This window comes from Pongo abelii, chromosome 16 (genome assembly GCF_028885655.2).
Source record: "Pongo abelii isolate AG06213 chromosome 16, NHGRI_mPonAbe1-v2.0_pri, whole genome shotgun sequence".
In the NCBI taxonomy this organism is placed as follows: Eukaryota; Metazoa; Chordata; class Mammalia; order Primates; family Hominidae; genus Pongo; species Pongo abelii.
Window position 1 is genome coordinate 48,582,130 of NC_072001.2, and position 24,177 is coordinate 48,606,306.

The 24,177-nt window shown below is 45.4% G+C and overlaps 1 protein-coding gene and 1 long non-coding RNA gene across 6 annotated transcripts in view; both read left to right on the forward strand.

Moving 5' to 3' along the window:
• Positions 1-4,825, forward strand: part of SQOR (sulfide quinone oxidoreductase) — a 55,222-nt gene extending 50,397 nt beyond the window's left edge. For 4 of the 5 annotated variants that reach the window (XM_063716142.1, XM_054531420.2, XM_024232333.3 and 1 more), the window contains exons 8-10: positions 1,863-1,930; positions 2,558-2,736; positions 4,517-4,825. In XM_063716142.1, the coding sequence (XP_063572212.1) occupies positions 1,863-1,930; positions 2,558-2,736; positions 4,517-4,574 (305 nt within the window). In that variant the 3' untranslated portion in view covers positions 4,575-4,825. Of the gene's footprint in view, positions 1-1,862 lie in introns of all 5 variants that reach the window. The other variant, XM_063716141.1, reaches the window with a different exon arrangement.
• Positions 4,826-18,197: 13,372 nt separating this feature from the next.
• Positions 18,198-22,834, forward strand: LOC112129076 (uncharacterized). The gene is made up of 3 exons (XR_008513560.1): positions 18,198-18,691; positions 20,060-20,181; positions 22,690-22,834. It is a non-coding gene; the product is annotated as an uncharacterized LOC112129076 (long non-coding RNA).
• Positions 22,835-24,177: the final 1,343 nt, after the last annotated feature.

The window sequence follows — 24,177 nt, forward strand, 5'->3', positions numbered from 1 at the left end:
TAATATTTTTAAGCAGAGTTGTTTACTCTTCATTTTTTTGACCCCCACCCATTCTAGAAAAAAAATCATTGCTTCTTTGATTTGGGTATCAGCAAACTATAGCTTATGGGGCAATGCAGTCCACTGCCTGTTTTTGTATGGTGGAAATTTTGTTTTTTCTCATTATATAATATCTTTGATTTGCCGTTGGCCCACAAGGCCTGCAATTTTTCTTACAGAAAAAGTTTGCTAACCCCTGATTTGGGAGATTACAAAATAACCACTTTAATAAGCATTTTATAATACAAAGGTAACCCATCTTTCCTCAAAAGTGAATCCCATGTTCTACCTCCAGAGACACCAACTGCTGTATCTTCATTTTATTTTATTTTTGAGACAGAGTCTTATTCCATCATGCAGGCTGGAGTGCAGTGGTGCAATCTCAGCTCATTGCAACCTCTGCCTCCGGATTCAAGCAATTCTTGTGCCTCAGCCTCCTGAGTGGCTGGAATTACAGGAGCGACACCACGCCTGGCTAATTTTTTGTATTTTTAGTAGAGACAGGTTTCACCATGTTGGCCAGGCTGGTCTCAAACTCCTGGCCTCAAGTGATCTGCCCACCTTGGTCCCCCAAAGTGTTGAGATTACAGGTGTAAGCCACCATGCTCGGCCACAAACTGCTGTCTCCTTAAAAGGGTAGTCTTTTTTTGTTTTTCTGAGATGGTGTCTCACTTATCTCCAAGGGTGGAGTGCAGTGGTGCCATCTTGGCTTGCTGCAACCTCCGCCATTCTCCTGCCTCAGCCTCCTGAGTAGCTGGGATTACAGGCGTGTACCATCATGCCTGCCTAATTTTTGTATTTTTAGTAGAGATGGGGTTTCATCATATTGGCCAGGCTGGTCTTGAACTCCTGACCTCAAATGATCCACTTTCCTCGGCCTCCCAAAGTGTTGAGATTACAGGCATGAGCCACCATGCCCATCTGGGCTGTCTTAATTATTCAAAATTGAACACAAACTGGGTTTAGATTATATGAAGAAACTATTACTAATATTTTGGGGGTGTGAAAATACTGTGGTTTGTGTTAAGAAAATTCCCCATCAGAGATACAGACAGGAAGATTTATGAGTGAACTGATGTGATATCTGCTCTAAAAATACAGCAGGAAAAAAAATAGGATGTGTGATGAGATGCATGAAACAAAACAATGGAATTTGAACATTTTCCTAATAAAAAAGGCAGTCTCCCCACTCTTGCCAAAGAAAAACAGAAACAAATTCCGATGTATGTATGTATCTATCTGTATCTGTCTGTCGTTCTGTCTGTCTGTCTATCTATCTAGGAAAGAGACAGAGAGATGGAAATACAGGTAGATCTATATAGATCTATATCTATATCCACAGATCTATATCTATATCTGTATCTATATCCACCTGGTCCTGCCTCAGCCAGGACAGTCTGGTAGAGAGGAAGGCCTGCTTTGTCTTATTGGAAATGCCTGAGGCTACCAATCCAGACTGCCTGTGAAGAGGGACACAGGGATAACCCACATGGCCAAGAACACTGACTAAGTGGACACACAGACTAAGTTGACAGCCTCAACCCCAGGAGGAGAGGCAGTGGATTTGGGGTGGGTCCATCCTTACAGCCGCACTGGAGGGAGTCGGCTCTTTAGTTTCAAACCCATGGAAACACATGCGCAGGCCTTTCATGAATTAAAAGAACCCCCTCCAGTAGTCAGAATTTCAATTAGTAAGAAGGTCATGTCTCGAGGGATGGGAAATGGAATCTTCTTAACTTGTTTACATTAAAGTTATTTGCAAATTAGTTTTCATGGAAAACCTAGATGCTTACATTTTTCTAACTTTCCCATTTCTCTTATAGCTGCCCAGTCAGGAATACTTGATAGAACAATTTCTGTGATTATGAAGAATCAAACACCAACAAAGAAGGTTTGTATGCCTTGTAAGAATCACTGTCTCAATGATCATGTTCCATTCTGTGTAAAAGTAGTGTTTTCCCACAATTTTGCACTTTCTTTCTTTTCTTTTCTTTCTTTTTTTTATTTTTTGAGATGGAGTTTTGCTCTTGTTGCCCAGGCTGGAGTGCAATGGCATGATCTCGGCTCACCGCAACCTCCACCTCCTGGGTTCAAGCGATTCTCCTGCCTCAGCCTCCTGAATAGATGGAATTACAGGCGTGTGCCACCACACCTGGCTAATTTTTTGTATTTTTAGTAGAGACGGGATTTCTCCATGTTGGTCAGGCTGGTCTCAAACTCCCGACCTCAGATGATCCGCCCACCTTGGCCTCCCAGAGTGCTGGGATTACAGGTGTGAGTCACCGTGCCTGGCTCAGTTTTGCACTTTCTTAATTAGTGTCTCCAATATGGGCATTTCTGTTTTTGCCATTAGTACTATTTTTTTGTAATATAATTTACATTTTTCACAGTACAAAAAGTTAGAATATACAGAAAAAAAGAATATATAACCACTCACAGCAAATAATAAATTCTATAGTGTTAATATAGTACCATGAAAAAAATCTACTTTCCAACTCAGTCTGATTTACAATTTTAGTATGATGGCTACACATCATGTCCACTGGTGACCGGCTACAACCGTGTGATTCTTGCTGAGTTTGACTACAAAGCAGAGCCGCTAGAAACCTTCCCCTTTGATCAAAGCAAAGAGCGCCTTTCCATGTATCTTATGAAAGCTGACCTGATGCCTTTCCTGTATTGGAATATGATGCTAAGGTAAGTGCACTGCCTGGTTCCTGGATGAGGAAAGGGATTTGTAGCACATCTCCACCCACAGGGGATGTAGCCTCTTTTCTTCATTATTAGCAGTGACCAAGTGTTCTGTCTTCCATGCTCTAGGCCCTGTTTTGCTGCTGGATAAATAATAATAGTAAATCACTTTCACATATCAAGTACTCTATCATCTGCTAACTTACTTTTTTTTTTTTTTTTTTGAGACAGAGTCTTGCTCTGTTGCCCAGGTTGGAGTGCAGTGGCACGATCTTGGCTCACTGCAACCTCCACTTCCTGGGTTCATGCAATTTTCCTGCCCCAGCCTCCTGAGTAGCTGGGATTACAGGTGCCTACCACCACGCCTGGCTAATTTTTATATTTTTAGTAGAGACGGGTCTCTACTAAATGTTGGCCAGGCTGGTCTCAAACTCCCGATCTCAAGTGATCCGCCCGCCTCGGCCTCCCAAAGTGTTGGGATTACAGGCGTGAGCCACCGCTCCCAGCCCCTTACCTTTGTTTTTAATATGTTATGGGAAAAACCAAACAGTGAGTAAGAGCATAGTCTTTGGAGTCAGACCTGCATTTGAGTCATACTTCTGCCATTAGCATGGCAGAAGTCATTAGCAGTGTCATCATGGCCATTAGCAGTGTCATGCTATTAGCATGACATATATAGCTGTGTGTCCCAGGGAAAGTTCTGTTTAATTTAATTTAAACACTTTCTGTGTTTAAATTTCTCATCTGCAAAATGAAAGTAACATTGCCTTCCTCACAAGATGGAGGTTAATGAGATAACACATAAAGAGGCAGGTACGTAGTAGGGATTCAATAAGTAAATAGAGTAATAAAAATGAGTAATTCCTCTTCCTTTTTTTTTTTTTTTTTTTTTGAGGCAAGGTCTTGCCCTGCCACCCAGGCTGGAGTGCAGTGGTGCGATCTCAGCTCGCTGCAACCTCCACCTCCCAGGTTCAAGCAATTCTCCTGCCTCAGCCTCCCAAGTAGCTGGGATTACAGGAATGCACCACCATGCCCAGCTAATTTTTGTATTTTTAGTAGAGACAGGGTTTTGCCACGTTGGCCAGGCTTGTTTCAAACTCCTGGCCTCAAATGATCTACCTGCCTCAGACTCCCAAAGTACTGGGATTACAGGTGTGAACCACTGCACCCAGCCACTCTTCTTCATTCTAAAAGCTGATGACCTCATTTGACTTTTCCAAACCCATATGAGAGAGAAATCAGGGTGTCTACATCAGTGGTCCTGAACCAAGAGTGATCTTCCTACCCCTTGCTGCCCCAGGGACATTTGATAATTTCTGGAGACACTTTTTGGTTGTTACAACTGGAGGGGTGCTACTTGCATTTAGTGAGCAGAGGCCAGGGATACTGCTAAACATCCTATAATGCCAGGTCAGCCCCCAACAGCAAAGAATTATCTGGTCCAAAATATCAATAGGGCCAAGATTGCAAAATCCTGACCTACAGTTAATTATGAGCTAATGAAAGCAGAAAGAGTAGCAGTTTGCATGTAGTAGAGGCTTTAGACACATTTGCCAAATTGAGTCAGCACATCCAGGCTCACACAGCAAGTCTATGTCAAAGCTTAGAACTGGAAGTAGGTTATCCCCTCCTAGTCATGGGATCTTTCCAACTCACTAGACAATCTTGCTTTATGTGCTGATAAACATGCTCTGTGAGCAGCCTGGCTTCCCTTTCAGCATCCTCCTGACTGAAGTCGCCCCATCTCTCTTGCTGCAGGTACATTTTTTTGTGTTATTTCTTACAGGGGTTACTGGGGAGGACCAGCGGTTCTGCGCAAGTTGTTTCATCTGGGTATGAGTTAAGGATGGCTCAGCACTTGCTCATCTTGGATGGCTTCTGGGCCAAAACTGCAGTCACTGAATGACCAAGAGCAGCACGAAGGACTTGGAACCTATCCTTGTAAAGAGTTTCTTGATGGGTAATGGTGACCAAATGCCTCCCTTTTCAGTACCTTTGAACAGCAACCATGTGGGCTACTCATGACGGGCTTGATTCTTTGGAAATAATAAAATGAAATAATACTTTTATTTTCTGAATAAAAGTTTGTCACTGATTGTGTTCTATGAGAAAATTTTATCTTGGCTGATAGGGATGAAAAGTTCCAGCACTTGGGAGAAAAATATGGTGGTGGTGGACTAGCTTATGTGTTATCTACTGTGAGTATTCAGCTGACAGCTGGCATAATTTCACAGAGCCTATTTGGATTCACTGAAAAAGGTCATTCCAAGGACAATATTGTTTCAACCATAGTGTGCAGTAGCCCTGAACATGTGCTGCTTAGAACTCCTGCCGCGGGAGCACAGTGGAGTAAGAGCCCAGCTGCCACCCCTCTTGTTCCAACACCCTGTTTATGCTAAGGCCATACTTTCTTCCAGCCAGAGACTGAACATGGTGGGGCCCACATTCCTTGGAATGTGGGACTTCTCTATTGGACAACTTTAGCTCCAGGACCCCCCATCAACCTGGCTGAAACTTCTTTAGAACTGTGCTGCGTCTGAGGTTCTTCTGTCCAGTCCTTCCTTCCCCCTCTGTTTTCATACGTGTCCATCTTGCATGGTGGTATGAAGGCCCGCCTTGCCTTCTCCTGTTCCCTCTCCCTTATCCTTCCTAGCCATTTCCCCCACTAAATCTCCTGCAAACCTAGTTCTCTCCAGGTACCTGTTTCTCAGGGAACCTACACACAGTGAGACTGGGGTTAGAGGAATCCTGATGTGTATAGCAAGCATTTGCTAGATTCAGTCCCAGTTTTGCCAACAAGGTTTTGAATGAGTTTGTACTAGAGATATTGCATGAAATGGTTCCAGTTTATTTCAAGTTCAGCAGTGGCTTAAAAATAATTTGTTTTCTATTGGTTTATTGTAGAAGTTCACAGGTTCAGTTCAATCTGGCATTTTAAAGCTGTGTACATTTCATATTTATAAACTCCCCCAAAGGGAAAGGCATAGCAGTTTATACAATGACTTAGATTTTTTTTTTTTTTTAGACGGAGTCTCGCTCTGTCGCCCAGGCTGGAGTGCAGTGGTGCGACCTCAGCTCACTGCAAGTTCCGCCTCCTGGGTTCACACCATTCTCCTGCCTCAGCCTCCTGAATAGCTGGGACTACAGGCGCCCACCACCACACCCAGCTAATTTTTTGTATTTTTAGTAGAGATGGGGTTTCACTGTGTTAGCCAGGATGGTCTTGATCTCCTGACCTCATGATCCACCCGCCTCAGCCTCCCAAAGTACTGGGATTACAGGCATGAACCACCATGCCCCACCACAATTCCTTAGATTTTTATAAGTTTAGAGTTCAAACCCTTTTATGTGCTACTAGATTGCCAAGTCTGTTTTCCTAGAGTTCTCTCGATGATATTAGAAACTTTGGGCGTTCACTCACTCATTCAACAAATATTTATTGAGCATATACTACTTGCTAAGTACTATTCTTGGCCCAGGGTATATTGTGTTGAACCAGACAAATAAGGGCCCTGTCTACATTTTTGTGGTGCCTGTGATAGTTTCCTCTTCTTTTCTTGGGATGCCAAGGGAGCTTGTTGAGTGAGGTCCTGGCTTGATTAGGGAAGTAGACTGTCTTCAGTGGCATACATTCTGGGGGAGGGCAGGGCACTAACTGCTCTAGCAGCAGGCCCCTAACCTGGCGACAGGAGTAGATGTTCTCTCGGGTATCTACACATCCTGGTTTGCCTGGGATAGTCCTGTTTAATACCTATTGTCCTGGCATAACTAAATAGTGTCCCCTTTAGCTGTCCCAGATGTCGCAGTTTAGACAATAGATTTACAAGCACTCTGAGGATCACCCTCCACCCCCCAGTCCCAGAATGGGAGAGTAGTGCTACGAATGGTGCTAATACAGGACTTGTCACCTCATTGGCTTTTCCATGGTGCTCATGAGACAAGCAGGAGTAGGATTAGTCTGCCTTGTTCTCTGAGTCCTGGCAAAGAAAATCCATCCCTTTATGGAGTTCCTGCCCGAGACCGCTGCCGCCTGGCTCCTGGTGGGCTGCTCACTCTCTCAGGCATGGAGGTCAGGGAGAGCCAGGGGCTGTTCACCTCTAATGGTTCTCCCCTGCAGGGTCTAGGAAGGCTTGGGGATAATCCAGTTGGGACTCTCTCCCTGGATGTAGACAAAAGTGCTGGCAAGGTAAGTTTCTGCATTTTCAGAGAATGGGGCTGTGATTCCTGGGAATGGCTGAGGCTCCAGGTGGAGTAACTTTGAAATCCCTTGCGGAGTTACCTTGAGCCTCCTGGGTCTGTTTATGATGATGCATTCTGAACGAAACCTTCAAGCATCAGGGAATTGATTCCAGGTTCACATTATGCTGGGTAGGATGTATTGCCAGGGCTGGAGACAGCAGTGACCATGACTGGACAGTTTTCCTTCTCCTAAGCTGGGAAAGACAAAACGTGCTGAATTCCAGAAAAGCTTAGCCTTTGAAACCTTATCCACAAATGTGGGGTTCCCTTGGCACTGCCTCCATAATTAGGAGCGGGCAGCAGGAAGAGGAGGTAAGACCTGGGTAGGGATAAGGGTAGTGATTTCTCTAAGGGTGTTACCTTGGGGTGGAGAGGAGGTTGTAGGTCCCACCCTACAGAGGGCTCCAAACTCAGGCCTTCAGGGTCCATAAGTGACATGGTGCTGAGACTGCCGACTTGGGGAATCTCTTTAAACCCTCCACCCCTTTTCTCCAGAGCTGCTTCCTTCTCAATTCCTGCTTTGGTGTTAGCCCTGGGTGAGCTGTGGGTATAATAACAGAGCTGAGGTTGTAGTTTAGGGGCCACTGGGGTACAGGGAAGTAGGCTAGGCTTAAGCCTGACTTGGGGATCACAGCGTTTGAGATTTAATATAATTTTTTGGGGTATTAACTTTTTTTTTTTGAGAGGGAGTCTTGCTCTGTCACCCAAGCTGGAGTGCAGTGGCCCGATCTCGGCTCACTGCAACCTCTGCCTCCCGGGTTCAAGTGATTCTACTGCCTCAGCCTCCTAAGTATCTGAGACTACAGGTGCATGCCACCGTACCTGGCTAATTTTTGTATTTTTAGTAAAGATGGGGTTTCTCCATGTTGGCCAGGCTGGTCTTGAACTCTTGACCTCAGGTGATTGGCCTGCCTTGGCCTCCCAAAGTGCTGGGACTACAGGCGTGAGCCACCGCACCTAGCTGATATTAACATTTTAAATGCTTTTTTCCTTGTCTAAATTTTGTTGAGAATTTAGAGAACAGGTGTAAACAAGAGGACTAAAAATCACTTCCACATTTGCCACCCAGTTATAATAACTAGTAACATGTTGGTGTCTCTCAATTGACCTAATATGATTACGTATCAAGTTTCTGAAAACTGAAACAGGATGACATTGTAAGTAGTGTTCTGTGGCCTAGCATCTTATGCTTAATAGACACTGAAGACCCAGTGGTTGGTTGTGGAGAGGAGGTAATCGGGGGCAATCTCTCAAGGAGCACAGGGCGTTTGTGCCTGCTGAGAAAACTGCTCATTCACCAATTAATGTAACATATATATGTCATGTGCTGAGTAGGGTATTGGTACATAATCAGCATTAGGTATTTTTCTCATGTAATCTTTTTTTTTTTTTTTTTTTTTGAGACACAGTCTCACTCTGTTGCCCAGACTGGAGTGCAGTGGCGTAACCTCTGCTCACTGCAACCTCCACCTCCCAGGCTCAGCCTGCCGAGTAGCTGGGATTACAGGTCTGTGCTGCCACACCCAGCTGATTTTTTTTGTTTTGTTTTGTTTTTGTTTTTTTGTTTTTTGTATTTTTAGTAGAGATGGGGTTTCACCATGTTGGCCCAAATGGTCTCAAACTCCTGACCTCAAATGATCCACCTGCCTCAGCCTCCCAAAGTGCTGATTACAGGCATGAGCCACCGTGACTGGTCTTTTTCTCATGTAATTCTTAAAACAACCTTGCAGGAGAAATTATCAAAGACATGGAATATTATTCTTTTTGAGAAAGATGGCTTTTGCAATGCAATGTATAAAAGTAGCTCCTCTGGATGTTTTGGTTTTAAATGCAGTGGTTAACTGTTCCGACATTAAAACAAAGTTCCCCCTTCACATCCTAAGACCACAGAGCTTTTGTTCAGGATGGGCCCCCTGTGATCATCTCAGGGAGGGAAGAAATGCTTTGGATAAGATGAAGCCTTTTGAGTGGATTAAGGAAAACTATATTTCTCCGGTTAGATTAACTGTCAAATAGCTAAGAAAATTGCATGTCTATATGCTGGAAGAAGTCAAGGTTAACATTCAGCAATGGATAGGTAGAAAGGTCACAAGAAGCAATTGAGAAGAAGATGGATGGTGAAATATCAGGCAGTTTTCTCCCTCAATATGGATTTTTTAAAAGTAATTTCTCTGGAGTATAGCATGCTATGAGCAATCGTAAATTAGGTCATAACTTTCCATATTTGCATGAAGAAAACTCCTGTGATTGCATCCCTCAGGTACAATTTGGGGCCACTCCCAGGCCTACAGTAGAACAGAGGCTGCAGAAGGGCAGGTCCTCTGGTGTATACTAGGTACCAGCTGTGTCGGGTTTTCTTGAAGAGCAGCTGATAGAACAGAGGACTAGGAGCCCCAGACCTGGATTTGGATCCTGGCTCTCCCACCGACTCCTGCCTGAGAGTGTCCAGCTCAAGCATATTAGTCAGCATTTCCTCACCTGTAGGATGGGTAATAATACCGTTTCCACAGAGTTCATTCATATGAGGATTAAGTAAATCAAGGGAAAGCTCTGAGAAGTTTGACACCTAGATGGTAGCTACTGTTGTTAACTCTAGGAGTCCAACAAAGCATTCACAAATATAACTCCCCCTGAAACTAGAAATTTCTATCAGTCCTGCAGAAATGGGATCATGACACGGGTTTCCAGCATCCTTGCACTAGTCAAAGGGCGTGCAGATTCTTTTACTTGCCACCGTTACATCTCTCTGCCTCATTTCAGACTTTCAGCACCGGGAAATTCCCTTTGCCAATGTCGGGTAGTGGGTAAAAGTGCAGGTGTGGATCCGGCCTCTGGGTTTGAATCCTAGATCTGCTTCTCATTGAGTGTATGGTCTAGGGGAAGTCGTTTCAACTCCCTAGGTCCCAGTTTTCTCTCTTTTTTTTTTGGAGATGGGGTCTCACTCTGTTGCCCAGGCTGGAGTGCAGGGGTGCCATCTCGGGTCAGTGCAACCTCCACCCTCCAGGTTCAATTGATCCTCCTGCCTCAGCCTTGCCAGTAGCAGGGACTACAGGCACGGACCACTACACCTGGCTAATTTTTTTTTCCTGCCTGCCTTCCTGTCTGCCTTCTTGCCTTCCTGCCTCCCCTGCCTTCCTTCCCTCCTTCCTTCCTTCTTTCCTTTTTTTTTTTTTTTTTTTTTTGAGTCAGGGTCTTGCTCTGTAGCCCAGGTTGGAGTGCAATGGTGAGACCTCGGCTCCCTGCAACCTCTGCCTCCCAGGTTCAAGCGACCCTTCTGCCTCAGCCTCTGGAGTAGCTGGGACTACAAGCCCCCACAGCCATGCCTGGCTAATTTTTGTATTTTTAGTAGAGATGAGGTTTCACCATGTTGGCCTGGCTGGTCTTGAACTCCTCACCTCAAGTGATCCGCTTCCTTTCTTTGTCACTCCTTTTCTTTGTTTCTCGCTCTCTCTCTTTCTCTCCTTCCCTTCTTTCTCTCTCTTTTTCCTTCCTTTCTTCCCTTCCTCCCTTTCTTCCTTTCCTCCTCCTCCTTCTCTTCTTCTTCTTCTCCTTCTCCTCCCCTCCCTCCCTTCCTTCCTTCCTTTCTCTCTGTTTCTTCCTTCTTTCTTTTTCTTTTTCTTTCTTTCTTTCTTCTTTCTTTCTTCTCTCTTGTTCTCTTTCTTTTTCATTTCCTTTCTTCCTTCACTTCTTCCTTTCTTCCCTTCTTCCCTTTCTTCTCCTTCTTCCTTTCTTTGTTTTTCTTCTTTCTTCCTTTTTCAAGACAGGGTCTCACTGTTGCCTAGACTGAAGTGCAGTAGTGTGATTTTGACTCACTGCAACCTCCGTCTCCTGGGGCTCAAGTGATCCTCCAGGCTCAGCCTCCCTTGTAGCTGGGAACACAAGTGCACACCACCATGCCTGGATAATTTCACTTTTTTAAGAGACAAGATCTATGTTGCCCAGGCTGGTCTCAAACTCCTAGGCTCAAGCAATTCCCCCACCTTGGCCTCCAAAGTGCTGGGATTACAGGCATGATAGTTTTCTTATCTATAAATTGGGGACTAAAATAGCATCTACCTTGCTGAGTTATTATGGAGATTAAATATGTCAAATACTTCTTACATAATGCTAATCAAATACCAAGTACTGTTCTAGTCATAAGCTATTATTAATTGCCTCAGGCTGCTAATATTAATTGACTGGCTGCTTCCTCTTGACTTGTAATGAGATATCCCATAGGAACAGATGGGCTCCTTTCCTGGAGTGAAATCCATCTGACCCAAGGTGTGTGGACTCTGACAGGTTTAGCTTATGGAAGGCCCTTTGTATTCAACCTCTCTTTATCTCAAATCAATTCCTTTTTCCAGGGTATATAAATATATACCATAGAGGCCGGGTGCAGTGGCTTCATGCCTGTAATCCCAGCACTTTGGGACACTGAGGAGGGCGGATCACTTGAGGTCAGGTGTTTGAGATCAACCTGGCCAACATGGCAAAACCCCGTCTTTACTAAAAATACAAAAAAATAGCTGGGCGTCTTGGTGCACGCCTGTAGTCCCAGCTACTTGGGAGGCCGAGGCAGGAGAATCACTTGAATCCGGGAGGTGGAATCACTTGAACCTGGGAGGCGGAGGTTGCAGTGAGTCGAGATTGTGCCACTGCACTCCAGCCTGGGAGATGGCGTGAGACTGTCTCAAAAAAACTCTCAGAAAACATACATACCATAGAGACATACTATTAGAAATATTATTTGTTATAGAGGATCAATGAATAAAAAAATTTATTAGTCACTCCCATAAACATTTCACTTCTTGTGTATCTAATATAGGTAGGGCTCTGGGGATTCATAGAGGAAAGCCTTTGCCCTCAATGAGAGCTATCTGTTTAATTACTTATGTGTCTATCATGTGAATTGCCAAGATAGATGTCCCATCTATATGTTCTGATAGCATATTTTAGAATACCCCACTGGCTTATATCAGACATTCAAGGAAAAGAAGAGGAAGTTTGAGCTGAATTCCTAAACTAGTCAGAGCTCATTTGGTTGTAAGTGACAGAAATCCAACCCAAATAAGTCTATGCAAAAAAGGGAATTTGTTGGCTCATGTAACTGGGAAATCTAAGGGTAGACTTCAGGTATGGCTGGATCCAGGAGTCAAATAATATAGTTACAGTGCTCTCTCCTTGCATCTCCCAATTGTTTTTCCCTCTGAGTCTTTTTTTTTTTTTTTGAGACAGAGTCTTACTCTGTCACCCAGGCTGAAGGTGGTGGTGCCATCTCGACTCATTGCAACCGCCTCCCAGGTTCAAGTGATTCTTGTGCCTCAGCCTCTGCAGTAGCTGGCATTACAGGCCTGCACCACCATGCCTGGCTAATTTTTGTATTTTTAGTAGAGATGGGGTTTCGCCATGTTGGTCAGGCTGGTCTTGAACTCCTGACTTCAAGTGATCCCCCCACCTCTGGCCTCCCAAAGTGTTGGGAGCACAGGTGTGAGCCACCACCCCTGGCCATCTCTGAGTCACTCTTCTACTATAGACAAATTTTCTCAGTGTGGCCAGGGAAGAGGGCTATGTTCATGGCCTCTCTGATTGGTCTCTTTGGAGGAAAGCAACAAACTTTGCTTTCTAAGTGTTCATAGATCAATTTTAGGTGAGGATTATCATTATCACCTGATAAATAAATGTGTTTTCCTTATCAGAATGAGTACAGGGATTTGTCATCTTTTGTTCAGTGCTGTATTAGTAGGACCTAGAATAGTATATATGGCACACAGTAAGTACTCAGTAAATATCTGTTGAATAACTGAACGAATTAGCTAAATTTTTGTCATTGCCCACTTCATATCTAGGGGAGTGGTTTGCTATCCAAAGAAGGACATTGGAAGAAAAATGTTCTGATCAATGTCAGGCCATTATTATCTCTATGGCAAGACTTGGCCAAACAGGAGTGGAAACTTCCCAGGCGCAGGGAATAGTATATGTAAAGGGGTAGAGGTGAGGGGATGCAGGACCTAGAGTTAGTTTGGTAGGGGTGGACTACTGGACCACATGAAGACAGGCTGGGAAGCGGTCTTTTGAAGGCCCTTAGGCTGCATTTTTTTCTGTTGCTTTTGTTCCTTCAGACCTGCCCTTCACTTTCTGCACATTGCCCTGTGCCCCAGGAGGCTAACAGGCATGGCATCAATGTCCTCTCCTGATTATCTGGTTTCTGGTTGGGTTTGGCCAATGGAAGGTGTTGGTAGGAGATGAGAGAGAGGGAGGAGAGTAAGATTGGCCTTTTTATTACTCTGGCTCCCTCCCTGCAGGGCTGTCTTGGCCCCAAGATGAGGGAAGAACGGAAATTAAGAATATACGTTTATGGCCGGGCACAGCAGCTCATGCCTGTAATCCCAGCACTTTGGGAAGCTGAGGCAGGTGGATCACTTGAGGTCAGGAGTTCAAGAACAGTCTGGCCAACATAGCAAAATCCCGTCTTTACTAAAAATACAAAAAATTAGCTGGGTGTGGTGGTGGGTGCCTGTAATTCCAGCTACTCGGGAGGCTGAAGCAGGGAATCGCTTGAACCCAGGAGGTAGAGGTTGCCGTGAGCCAAGATCGCACCACTACACTCCAGCCTGAGTGACAAAGCAAGACTCTGTTTCAAAAAAAAAAAAAAAAAAAAGAAAAAGAAAAAAAAAGAATATACATTTATAAATCCTTATAGCAATTTGATAGAGAATTTTATCTTTTGAATCTAATATGGGTTGAGGATCCCTAATCTGAAAATCTGAAATCCTACATGCTCCAAAATCTGAAACTTTTTGAGGGCTGACATGATGCCACAAATGGAAAACTCCATACCTGACCTCATGTGATAGGTTGCAGTCAAAACTTTATTTCATGAGCAAAATTATTAAAAATATTGTACAAAATTATCTTCAGGCTATGGGTAATGGTACACCTAATACAATGAATTTCATGTTAGATTTATGTCCCATCCCCAGGATATCTCATTATGCACAGTAGATGCACATATTCCAAAATCTGAAAAAATCTGAAATCCAAAACACTTCTGGTCCCAAGCATTTCAGATAAGGGATACTTACTTTGTAATTAAAAACTCTCTGTGGGTTTTCTCATCTCATTGTTTCCTAATAGTTTTTTTATTGTAAGTTACCAAAGCACTAGTCTGAGGAGAATAGGATTAAAAAAAAATCAAACACAATGAGGGTAGAAACCCAAACCTGGTCCTTCAGCACAGATCATTAGAGAAGCCTGACTCTCCATCACTCTTTTGGGTTCTGGAAATTGCTCCCTGCCTTTGTCCTGCTGGGCCTGGAGGGGAAAGAGCTCCACTGCTATCAACCCGAGCGACTACTCTGTGCCTGTGGTTCCCCTAAACCTGGGACCCTCGTTTGTAAACAAGCCCATTTTGAATTATCTTAATTTGACTGTGTCATCTGCTTCCTATTGGGACCCCAATGGACACAAGGTAACCTAAAAATGATGCAGAGCTATTGAGAGAGTTTATGGAGGAATGACAGGAGATTGTAGCCACATGAGTGAGGTATAGACAAGGGAGGAGACCCCAGACACAGTGACCAACGCCAGGGCCAACTCTAAAATGCTGAGGGCTTGAACTAACACAATGGTACTAAGGGCAGGAAAAAATCCATAGATATTTAAGATATCCCATCAGTTAGGAAAACAGAAATGTGTTCAGATTTGGGTCCCGTTAAGCTATAAATAGCTTAAGGAGAAAGGAATTAAATATTGTAGAGGGTGGCAAACTATGACCTTTGAGCCGAGCGCAACCAGTGGCCTGTTTTTATAAATAAAGTTTTATTGGAACATGGTCATGCTTATTTGTTTGTGTGATGTTTGGGGTGCTTTTCCACTACAAAGGCAGAGTTGAGCAGTTGTGACAGAGACCATATATGATCTGCAAAGCCTAAAATATTTACTCTCTGGCTCTTTACAGAAAGAGCTTGCTGACTCCTGGAATATTGGGATGGCAATGTTTACAGAACTCTAGGGGAACAAGCAAGAATTGTGCAAAACTACTGTTGGTTTTCAGATTGGGGGCTGAATAAACTGCAGGAATACTGGCCCCAGTAATCTTGGCTGTGGATCAGCCACATCAAAGTAGGTGATTGCAGGAGACGGCCTAGAAACCTATGCTGGCCTCATGTCTGCAGATGCAGATGTCCACCAACACCAGAGGAGGAAGGGCTTCTCCTCATCTGCCTTCCCATCTGTCACGAGTGCGCCTCATTGGCTGGCACTAAGTGAAACTGATGTACTTTTGCAGCTTTTCCTCTTAATACACTGGTGATCATAGAAGGGGCAGGGATAGGGAAGCCTGGGGCTTTGGGATGACTAGAGAGTGTAGGGATTTGGAGGCTGGGAGGACTCCCGGGCTTTGGTGACAGTGATGAATTGTGGTGATACCCACAGAGAGGAAGAGAAGAAGAAAAGAAGAAGATTCTGGATAGGAGGGGAGGCCCTATTGGGAGGTTAGATTCCCAACCCCCTGCCAACTATGGAGTAGTCACAGCCACCTGCCCCAGTGGGGCTGTACTTACATTGATTCATGGAGTAAAACCATTAAGTACTTTTGACATAAAACATTGGTATTCTGAGCCTGGGATGAACAGATTTTGCCATGGCTGATGGATATCTAGCTCACAAGCTAACACAGCTATAAATCTTCCTTTGGTAGGTTTCAAGGAGACCTTCCAGGAATTGGAAAGCATTGGCAATTTCTTTGGCCTGGCGCCCTGTTGGCATGCATGGTCTTGTGAATGCTAGAGAGGCCTGAAGCAAAGTAACCAAGTGAGGAGAGTAGATTGGAGGGAGAGGAGGTGAGAGGCAAAGGGGTGGAGAGGAGAGCAAGGAAGCCCTGGGGAGGAGCCTCATTACAGAGGTGAGAGGTCACCTAACGCCCGTGGAGTGCGGAGCCATGGAGGATGTGGGGAAAGGGTGCTAGGACTGCAGGTGCTGACCAGCCCAGGCCTCCGTCCCCACTTGGCTTATTGTCAGTCAGAGCTTCACCTTCCTCCAGAGCATGCTCCCTACTGTTGACTGGGGACTGTGCAGTGAAATTTAGCAAGATCTGGCAGAAAACTCTTCCCCATCCTATATCTTTCTTTGGGCAGACACTCAAGGACCTCAGTTGTGTGACTTTTCACTTCAGCAAAGTTGGTTTTATTAGCTTTACTTCCCCCAGTTCGGTAGTAATCCAGCTCACAAATCCATCCTTACAGCCTACTAATCCATGTTATATCCTACTAGTTAGCGACTGTCTTCTAAATGAAGAATGCCTTCCAATCATTTTTATGTGCAAATACAATACTGCAGGTGCTTAAACATCAATAATGGTAAAAACAATATGGTAATTGCTCTAGACTGAATGTTTGTATTTCTCTCAAATTCATATGTTGAAGCCCTCAACCCCAATGTGGCTGTATTTTGAGATAGAGCATTTACAGGAGTAATTAAGGTTAAATGAGTCCACAAGGGTAGGGCCCTGATCCAAAAGGAATAGCGTCCTTATAACAAGAGGAACCAGAGAACTCTCTCTCTCTGCCATGTAAGAATACAGTAAGAAGGTTGCAGTTTACAAACTAAGAAGAGGGCCCTCACCAGAATTCAATCATGCTGGCACCCTATCTTGGACTTTCAACCTCCAGAACTGCAAGAAAATAAATTTCTGTTCTTTAAGCCACCCCAGTCTGTCGTATTTTGTTATAGTAGCTCAAGCTGATTAAAAAAGTATTTGAATGGTTGTGGTTAAGATGAAACTTTTCTAGAATTCAATTTACAAATTTAGAAAAGGGCTGCCATTTATGATTAGAAACAACATGTTCATTGTCAAAAGGCCTGACACATTTGCAAGATAACATGGCAAAGGAGAAGCAGAACTGAGATTTGAACCTCAGTCTGTCCTCCCAGTGTCTTGGGAGAACTTGTCGATGTCAGGATTACTTCGGAGTTCTTTTCCTGTTCAGAACTGTCCTATTTCTGCTTAGGTAGTAAAGGAAAGGGGAGAAATGTATTTGTCTAAATTATTTCACTTGCCAAGTAGAAATAAATAAATAAAAATAAAACATTCATTGGTTTAAGTATCTAGGAAGTCTGGGAAGGAGATCAAGCATGGGTGGATCAAGAAGCTTAATTTCTTAATTTCTTGACCTTTCAGCTCTGACTTTCTTTGCGTTGGTTTCTTTCTCAGGTAGACTCACTTCATATGTTGACCAAGTGGGCCTGGGCAGGGTTAGACTTTCCTGGTCTAGAGCCCACAGACCCAGAGACAATGCCTCTCTTCTGTTAACAGTAAAAATCTGGTGAGAACATTGAGGATTCAAGCTGAGTTTGTGAGCTTCCCAGAACCACTCATGTGCTCATCCTTGAAGGAGAGGATTAGGTCAGCTATGTGTGAGCCACATGGACCGAGAATGGGTGTAGGTGTGGGGTTTAAAAACCCACATTTACTACAAGGATAGGAAGGTGGACACAACCTGTCTTCTCCATTAACAGTGTTAATTTATTCATTCATTCTACAATTAGCAATCGCATGGGGCCTGGCCGGCTGCTGAGGTTCCTCAGGTGAGTAAGACGGGCTCCAGCCTTGGAGGAACTTCCAGTCTAAGGGAGCCCGAGTTCACAGAGAGGGTCCCCTAGGACACTGGCACGGCATCCTGCTGGCCAGGAAAGGGAACTGCTGCTCTTCCAGGGAGGATAGGTGGGTTTTTGTTTGTTTGTTTTTGCCAGAGGACACCATGCTTACGACAGCCCTTTCAACGTCGCAGGGCTTGTCAGTGGGTTCTGTGACAGAACCGTGCAAGTAATGGCACGCGGAGAGGGCGCGCGAACGCGCTTGGCTCGTTCCTGGAGCCCGGGCTGCGGACGCCCCCCGCGTGCCGCGAAACCTGAGGGGTCCCGGTCCTTCCTGGCCTTTTAAAGGCCATGCCTAGAAACACTTGGCTTGACCAGTTAGAAGTAACGCCACGCTGTGAATGTTTACTACCTGCGCGCTGTCAGCGCTGAGTAAAGGGGCCCGAACCCCCGGTTCCAGGAGCCCCTGCTCGTCTCTCCAGCTACCTTCCCACCAGCCCACAACGCACGAGGATCACAGCTTCCAGAGGCGCCGCGCGCTCTCTTTCCAGGCGCTTTCCCTCAGCTGGGGTGCTCCACCCCTTCCGCTCGGCGAACTCCTATTCATCCTTCCGGACTCCTTCCCAGAGCTAACTACAGACCTGAAAGATCTTCTTCTGTGCTCTCAGGGAACAACAGTCCTTAAAGTCCAGCTCACGCTGCTGTGCTGCAGCCTCGCGCTCGGTCCCCTCCACTGCACTGGGTCTCCCCACTGCACTGAGCCCCCTCTTCACTGCACCCGGCCCCTCCACGGCACCCGGTACCCCGGCCCTCTATGGCACCCAGTTCTCTCTCCTCGGCATCCAGTTCCCCGCCCCCACCTCCGCCCCAACAGCACCCAGTCCCTCGCACCCAGCACCGCCCCCGCCCCACCAACTGTACCCAGTCCCCCCGCTCCACCACGGCACCCAGTCCCCTCAGGGCACCCGGTCCCCCGCCTCCGCCAAGGCACCCGGTCCCTCCCCGCCCTCCGCTACGGCACCCAGTCCCCCGACGGCTCTCGGTCTCCCCCACGCCGAGCCTCGGAGAGCAGGGGCTTTGCTTTTCCGGCTGAGGTGCTCAATAAACATCTCTTAAACAAAGGAGTGCGCAAGTGAGATAACATAAGGTAAGTGCTTGCCACTATACGAATGTACGGAAAGGAAGATGTTATTCTTTTACTTCAGCCCCATATTTAATTATAAAGCATTTGTGAGCAAAGCTGATTAACATTGATTTCTAATTTCTAGTGTGAGACATGACGCTTGGGAGACAAGCTGTAACATGAGACGTGGGGCTTATGTTTTCGGTAGGTGAGATTTAATGTACACAAGGGTAAGAGTAGGAAACAAAAGTAACTCGAAGTTAAATATGGTCTTTTTGGTTAAATTCTACGGGTTCTGGGAGGAGGGCAATACCATTTCCTGCTGAGGTGAGTTTGCTCACCCATTGCCATAATCGCAATCGTAATAAAAATAACATTAATAACTACAATTGATCGAGCTCTTTGAGGCGGACATCGGGTTAGGCATTTGGGATCCAATTTCTCATTTAATCCTCACGACCACCTTAAGGGAGCGCATTTTACCCGTGTTTTACGGGGGACTGAAGCTTAAGGAGCAGTAGCTTGCCCAGGTCACGTGGCTAGGAAGCGACAAGGTCAGGTCAGAGCCACAAGAGGGCGCTCTTCCCCTTTCTATTCTATGTTGTCCTTCCACAAATGTAAAAACCCCACATAAACATCTTGTTTCTCTGTCTTCCTCCTCCTCCCCAGTGTCTCTCTCTCCTCTCAGTCTGTATTTCTCCTCTCAGTTTCTCTCTCCCTTTCCTTACTTGTTTTTTGTCTCTCTCTTCCTCCTTGTTTTCTGTTTATTTATCTATTTCAGGGGATGGGCAGCCTTGGGAATATGGGCTATAGGTAGGAAGAGAACATTTCTGGAACGGAAAATTATGCTACATCTGGTCTAACGGGAAGCAATATTTTTGAATGTGGGAGTCTTGTAAAATCTAGATGTTGGTCATCAATACACATGGGATGAAACTGTAAAGCTATGAGCGGCTGTGGTGAGTTGTGGCTGGGAAGCCACATGGGGTGTGTATGAACACATGCATTTTGCAAGCTTCGCTGGAGCTTCCTCCAGCTTACTCCTGGGTTCTGCCTTTCCCTGATTACACCTAGGGTTGAAGCCTCATTCACCTCTGTGTATTTGCTCATGCTTTTCCTGTCACTGGTGTTAATTTCTGCAGTCTCTCTGCATGTTTAACTAAGTTCTACCTCTTTTATTTATTTATTTATTTATTTATTTATTTTTGAGACTGAATCTTGCTCTGTTGCCCAGGCTGGAGTGCTGGGGTGCGATCTTGGCTCACTGCAACCTGCGTCTCCCAGGTTCAAGTGATTCTCCTGCCTCAGCCTCCTGAGTAGCTGGGATTACAGGTGCCCACCACCACGCGGGGCTAATTTTTTCTTTTCTTTTCTTTTCTTTTTCTTTTTTAGACAGAATCTCACTCTGTCGCCCAGCCTGGAGTACAGTGGTGCAATCTGGGCTCACTACAACCTCTGCCTCCCGGGTTCAAGCGATTCTTCTGCCTCAGCCTCCTGAGTAGCTGGGACTACAGGTGCGTGCCACCATGCCCGGGTAATGTTTTTTGTATTTTTAGTAGAGATGGGGTTTCACCATATTGGCCAGGCTGGTCTCTAACTCCTGACCTTGTGATTCACCCCACCCCCCCCACCCCCGCCCTTGGCCTCCCAAAGCGCTGAGATTACAGGCGTGAGCCACCGCGCCCGGCCTAATTTTTTTTATTTTTAGTGGAGACGGGGTTTCACTTTGTTGACCAGGCTGGTCTTGAACTCCTGGCCTCAAGTGATCCGCCCCGCCTTGGCTTTCCAAAGTGCTGAGATTGCAGGTGTGAGCCACTGCCCCTGGCCAAAATTCTACTTATTCTTTATAGAGGAGTAGTACAGGCTGTTTCTGACTGCCCCATCTGTAAGTAAACAATGTAGTTTTGAATTGTCAGTTGATTTAAAAGTGATAGTTTTCAAATCTTCATTGAAGCATTTTGTATCCATTGATTCTTCCTGCCAGGGCACAGACTCTGTCTACGTTATGCATTGAAGCCTTTCTGTGTATCCTTACTGGGCCTTGATGCTGGGTAACTGCACGATCAAGGCACATCCCAATCAGCTTTTTCAAAATAGGGCTTTCTAGACCTTCACCTGGAGATTCTGTCTAGAGGTGTTTGGGCTGAAGCCTGGCAACTGTGTTACGTGAACAGTTGGCCCCCATCCCTGGGGCATCTGCCTCTGCTGCACTGATGCCTTCCCCAGCTCGCATCATGGCTGCACGGGGCCAGAGGGGTTCCCTGTGATGCTTGCAGAAAAGCTTGGGTCTGCTGGTAGGAGTGGAAAATGGACTGCTGCCCACTCCAGAGTGGCTTTAAAGGACAGTGGGGAGGGAGTCTTCCTAATGAGCAGAGCTGTGAGCAGTACCCTTGTTTGTCCATCTTGTATGGAGGGAGAAGGGGCCCGAGGTCGCTTACATGGACTCCTGGGGAGTGGTGACTGATTTGGTTGCAAGTCTGGAAAGAGCAGGAGTGGAAGATCTGAGAGCAAGAGTCAGGGTGAGGTGTGGATGAACCTACAGGAGTGGGCAGAGAGCACTCAGATCTCCCTGCTGGCCATCAATACCCGGCTGAGGGGGAGCACAGCAGAGGAGTCGCTCGACAACCAGGTGGACAAGATGACTCGTCTGGTAGACACCTGCCAGCCTCTGCCCTTCCGGTGACAGTGCTCATGTTACCGGAAAGAGGTCCTGATCTAGATCCCAAGACAGGGTTCTTGGATCTCGTACAAGAAATAATTCGAGGCTAATCCATAAAGTGAAAGCAAGTTTATTAGGAAAGTAAAGGAATAAAGAATGGCTACTCCGTAGGCAGAGCAGCCTGAGGGCAGCTGGTTGGCTATTTTTATGGTTCTTTCTCGATTATATGCTAAACTAGGGGTAGATTATTCATGAGTTTTCCAAGAAAGGGGTGGGCAATTCCCAGAAATGAGGATTCCTCCCCTTTTTAGACCATATGGGGTAACTTCCTGACATTGCCATGGCATCTGTAAACTGTCATGGCGCTGGTGGGAGTGTCTTTTAGCATGCTAATGCATTATAATTAGTGAATAATGAGCAGTGAGGTCACTTTTGTTGCCATCTTGTTTTTAGTGGGTTTTGACAAGCTTCTCTACTGCAACCTGTTGTATCAGCAAGGTCTTTATGACCTGTACCTTGTGTGGACCTCCTATCTCATCCTGTGACTCAGAATGCCTAACCTCCTGGGAATGCAGCCCAGTAGGTCTCAGCCTTATTTTACCCAGTGCCTATTCAAGATGGAGTTGCTCTGGCTCAAACACGTCTGATGCTCACACCACGGGCCCATGGTTGGAAGAGCTATGGTAGTGGGGATAGAGGCTCTGTAGAGGGCCAACAGCAAGGGCCCCCTCTGACCAAAGCTGGTCCAGTTACTGCCACTGCTGAATACCCAACCTGTTGATGGCAGAGAATGAAGACAACCCCTTGGTATGGTCCCACTTCTTGGAGAGTCTAGCTAGACATTTGCTGGAAAGTTGATTCCATCAGGCCTTTCTCACCCTGCAGGGGACAGTGATTGATTCTTTTTTGGAGTTGATTCCATCAGATACCATCAGTTTGCCCTTCCTATACCTTTGCTGGTATCATCCGAGGGTTCACAGAGTACCTGATTACTGACACGGGGTTTCATGTAACAGCTTTTGAGATGAGAGGCCCATTTCACAGTGGAGAAAGTGTGATATTGGCACCTAGCACAGGGTCCTCTGGACCCACCATGCACCACATGGCCTGGAAGCCTAAAGGAGGATGCAATGGCCAGTGGGCCTTTGACCCCTCAGCTGGAATCAGCTTGTGGTAGATGTCCCTTAGATAGAGCCCCCAGAGACATCCAGGGACTCTGAATGCAGGTATTTCCATAGAGAACAGGAGGCCGGAGGAAGCAGGAGTTCAGGCCTGGTAGTGTGTGTGCAGTGGGATACTAGATGTCTCAGAGCAGGAATCTGTATTTTTAAAGGCTCTTAAGGCATGACAGGTACTCTTCTAGGGTCGAGAACCACCAAGGGGTGGAAAGAGGATGAAACATGGAAGAGGAAGAGCTGGTTGTGAGTCCTGGTGCCATCACTTGCCCAAGGTGACCTCCCTTCGTCACAGGCTGAGGTGAGGATCACAGTTACTGACTTACTTGTTTATACTCTTTTCTCATTAGAACTGGGATCAACATATCAGCTAGGATCACCGTGTGTGAACCATTATTAAATGAGTTAATATACATAAGGTATATAAAACAGTGCCTCAATTGCACAAGAGCACTATAAAAGGATTAGCTGTTTTTATGCAAGTGATTGTTACTGTTAACAGAGGTTGAGGCACAGAGGAAGTCACTGATGAGGGCCCAAAAATGCCTAATTCTTCCTGTCCATTGGCTCCTTGAGAACCCAGCAGCAGGCAGCAGGATGACCATTTCTTGCTTTCTTTTTTCTCTCCACTTTTTATTTGGAAATAACTTCAAACACACAAAAATTGCAAACATAAAATAGTGCAAGGAGCATTTATATACCTTTTACTCAGATTCACGCATTGGAATGTTTTACTCCCATTTGCTTTATTTTTCATGTTCTTTTTTTTTCTTTGAGACGGAGTTTCGCTCTTTTTGCCCAGGCTGGAGTGCAATGGTGCGATCTCGGCTCACTGCAACCTCCGCCTCCCAGGTTCAGGCGATTCTCCTGCCTCAGCCTCCCAAGTAGCTGGGATTACAGGCGCCTGCCACCACGCCCGGCTAATTTTTTGTATTTTTAGTAGAGATGGGGTTTCACCATGTCGGTCTGGTTGGTCTCGATCTCTTGACCTTGTGATCTGCCCGCCTCAGCCTCCCAAAGTGCTGGGATTACAGGTGTGAGCCACCGCGCCCAGCCCTATTATTCATGTTCTTTATCTTTCTTATCTCTCTAAATTTGTGGAATATATATACATACATGTTTATGTATATAGATACAGATGTATATCCATATATAAATATTTATTTATACTATCGTATATTATATATGCATTCCCATTTTTTTTGGAATTAAAGGTGAGTGACATCATGGCTTTTAATCCTCAATACTACATTATACCAAATGCTAAATTATAATACCAGGAGTACTAAATACTACACAAAGGATAATCTCTTATATAACCACAGCACAGTTGTCAGCCTCACACATTTACGCTGATACAATATGTTATCTAATCCACTGTTCGTATTCCAGTTTTATCAGTTGGTCTAATGATGTTTTTTCCAGCATTTTTTCCTCTGGCACAGAATCCCCTGTAGGGTCAGGCTGCATTTAGTTGTCCTGTTTCTTCAGCTTTCCTTCATCTGGAACATTTCCACAGCCTTTCTTTGTCTTTTATAACCTTGACATTATTGAAGGACACTTCCCTTCCCCCTGTTGTTTTAATAGGACGTTCCTCATGTTACATCTGTCTGGTGTTCCCTTCCAAGCAAGGTTGTGTGTTCTTGGCTACCATGGGTCCTGTTGTGCAGGCCGCT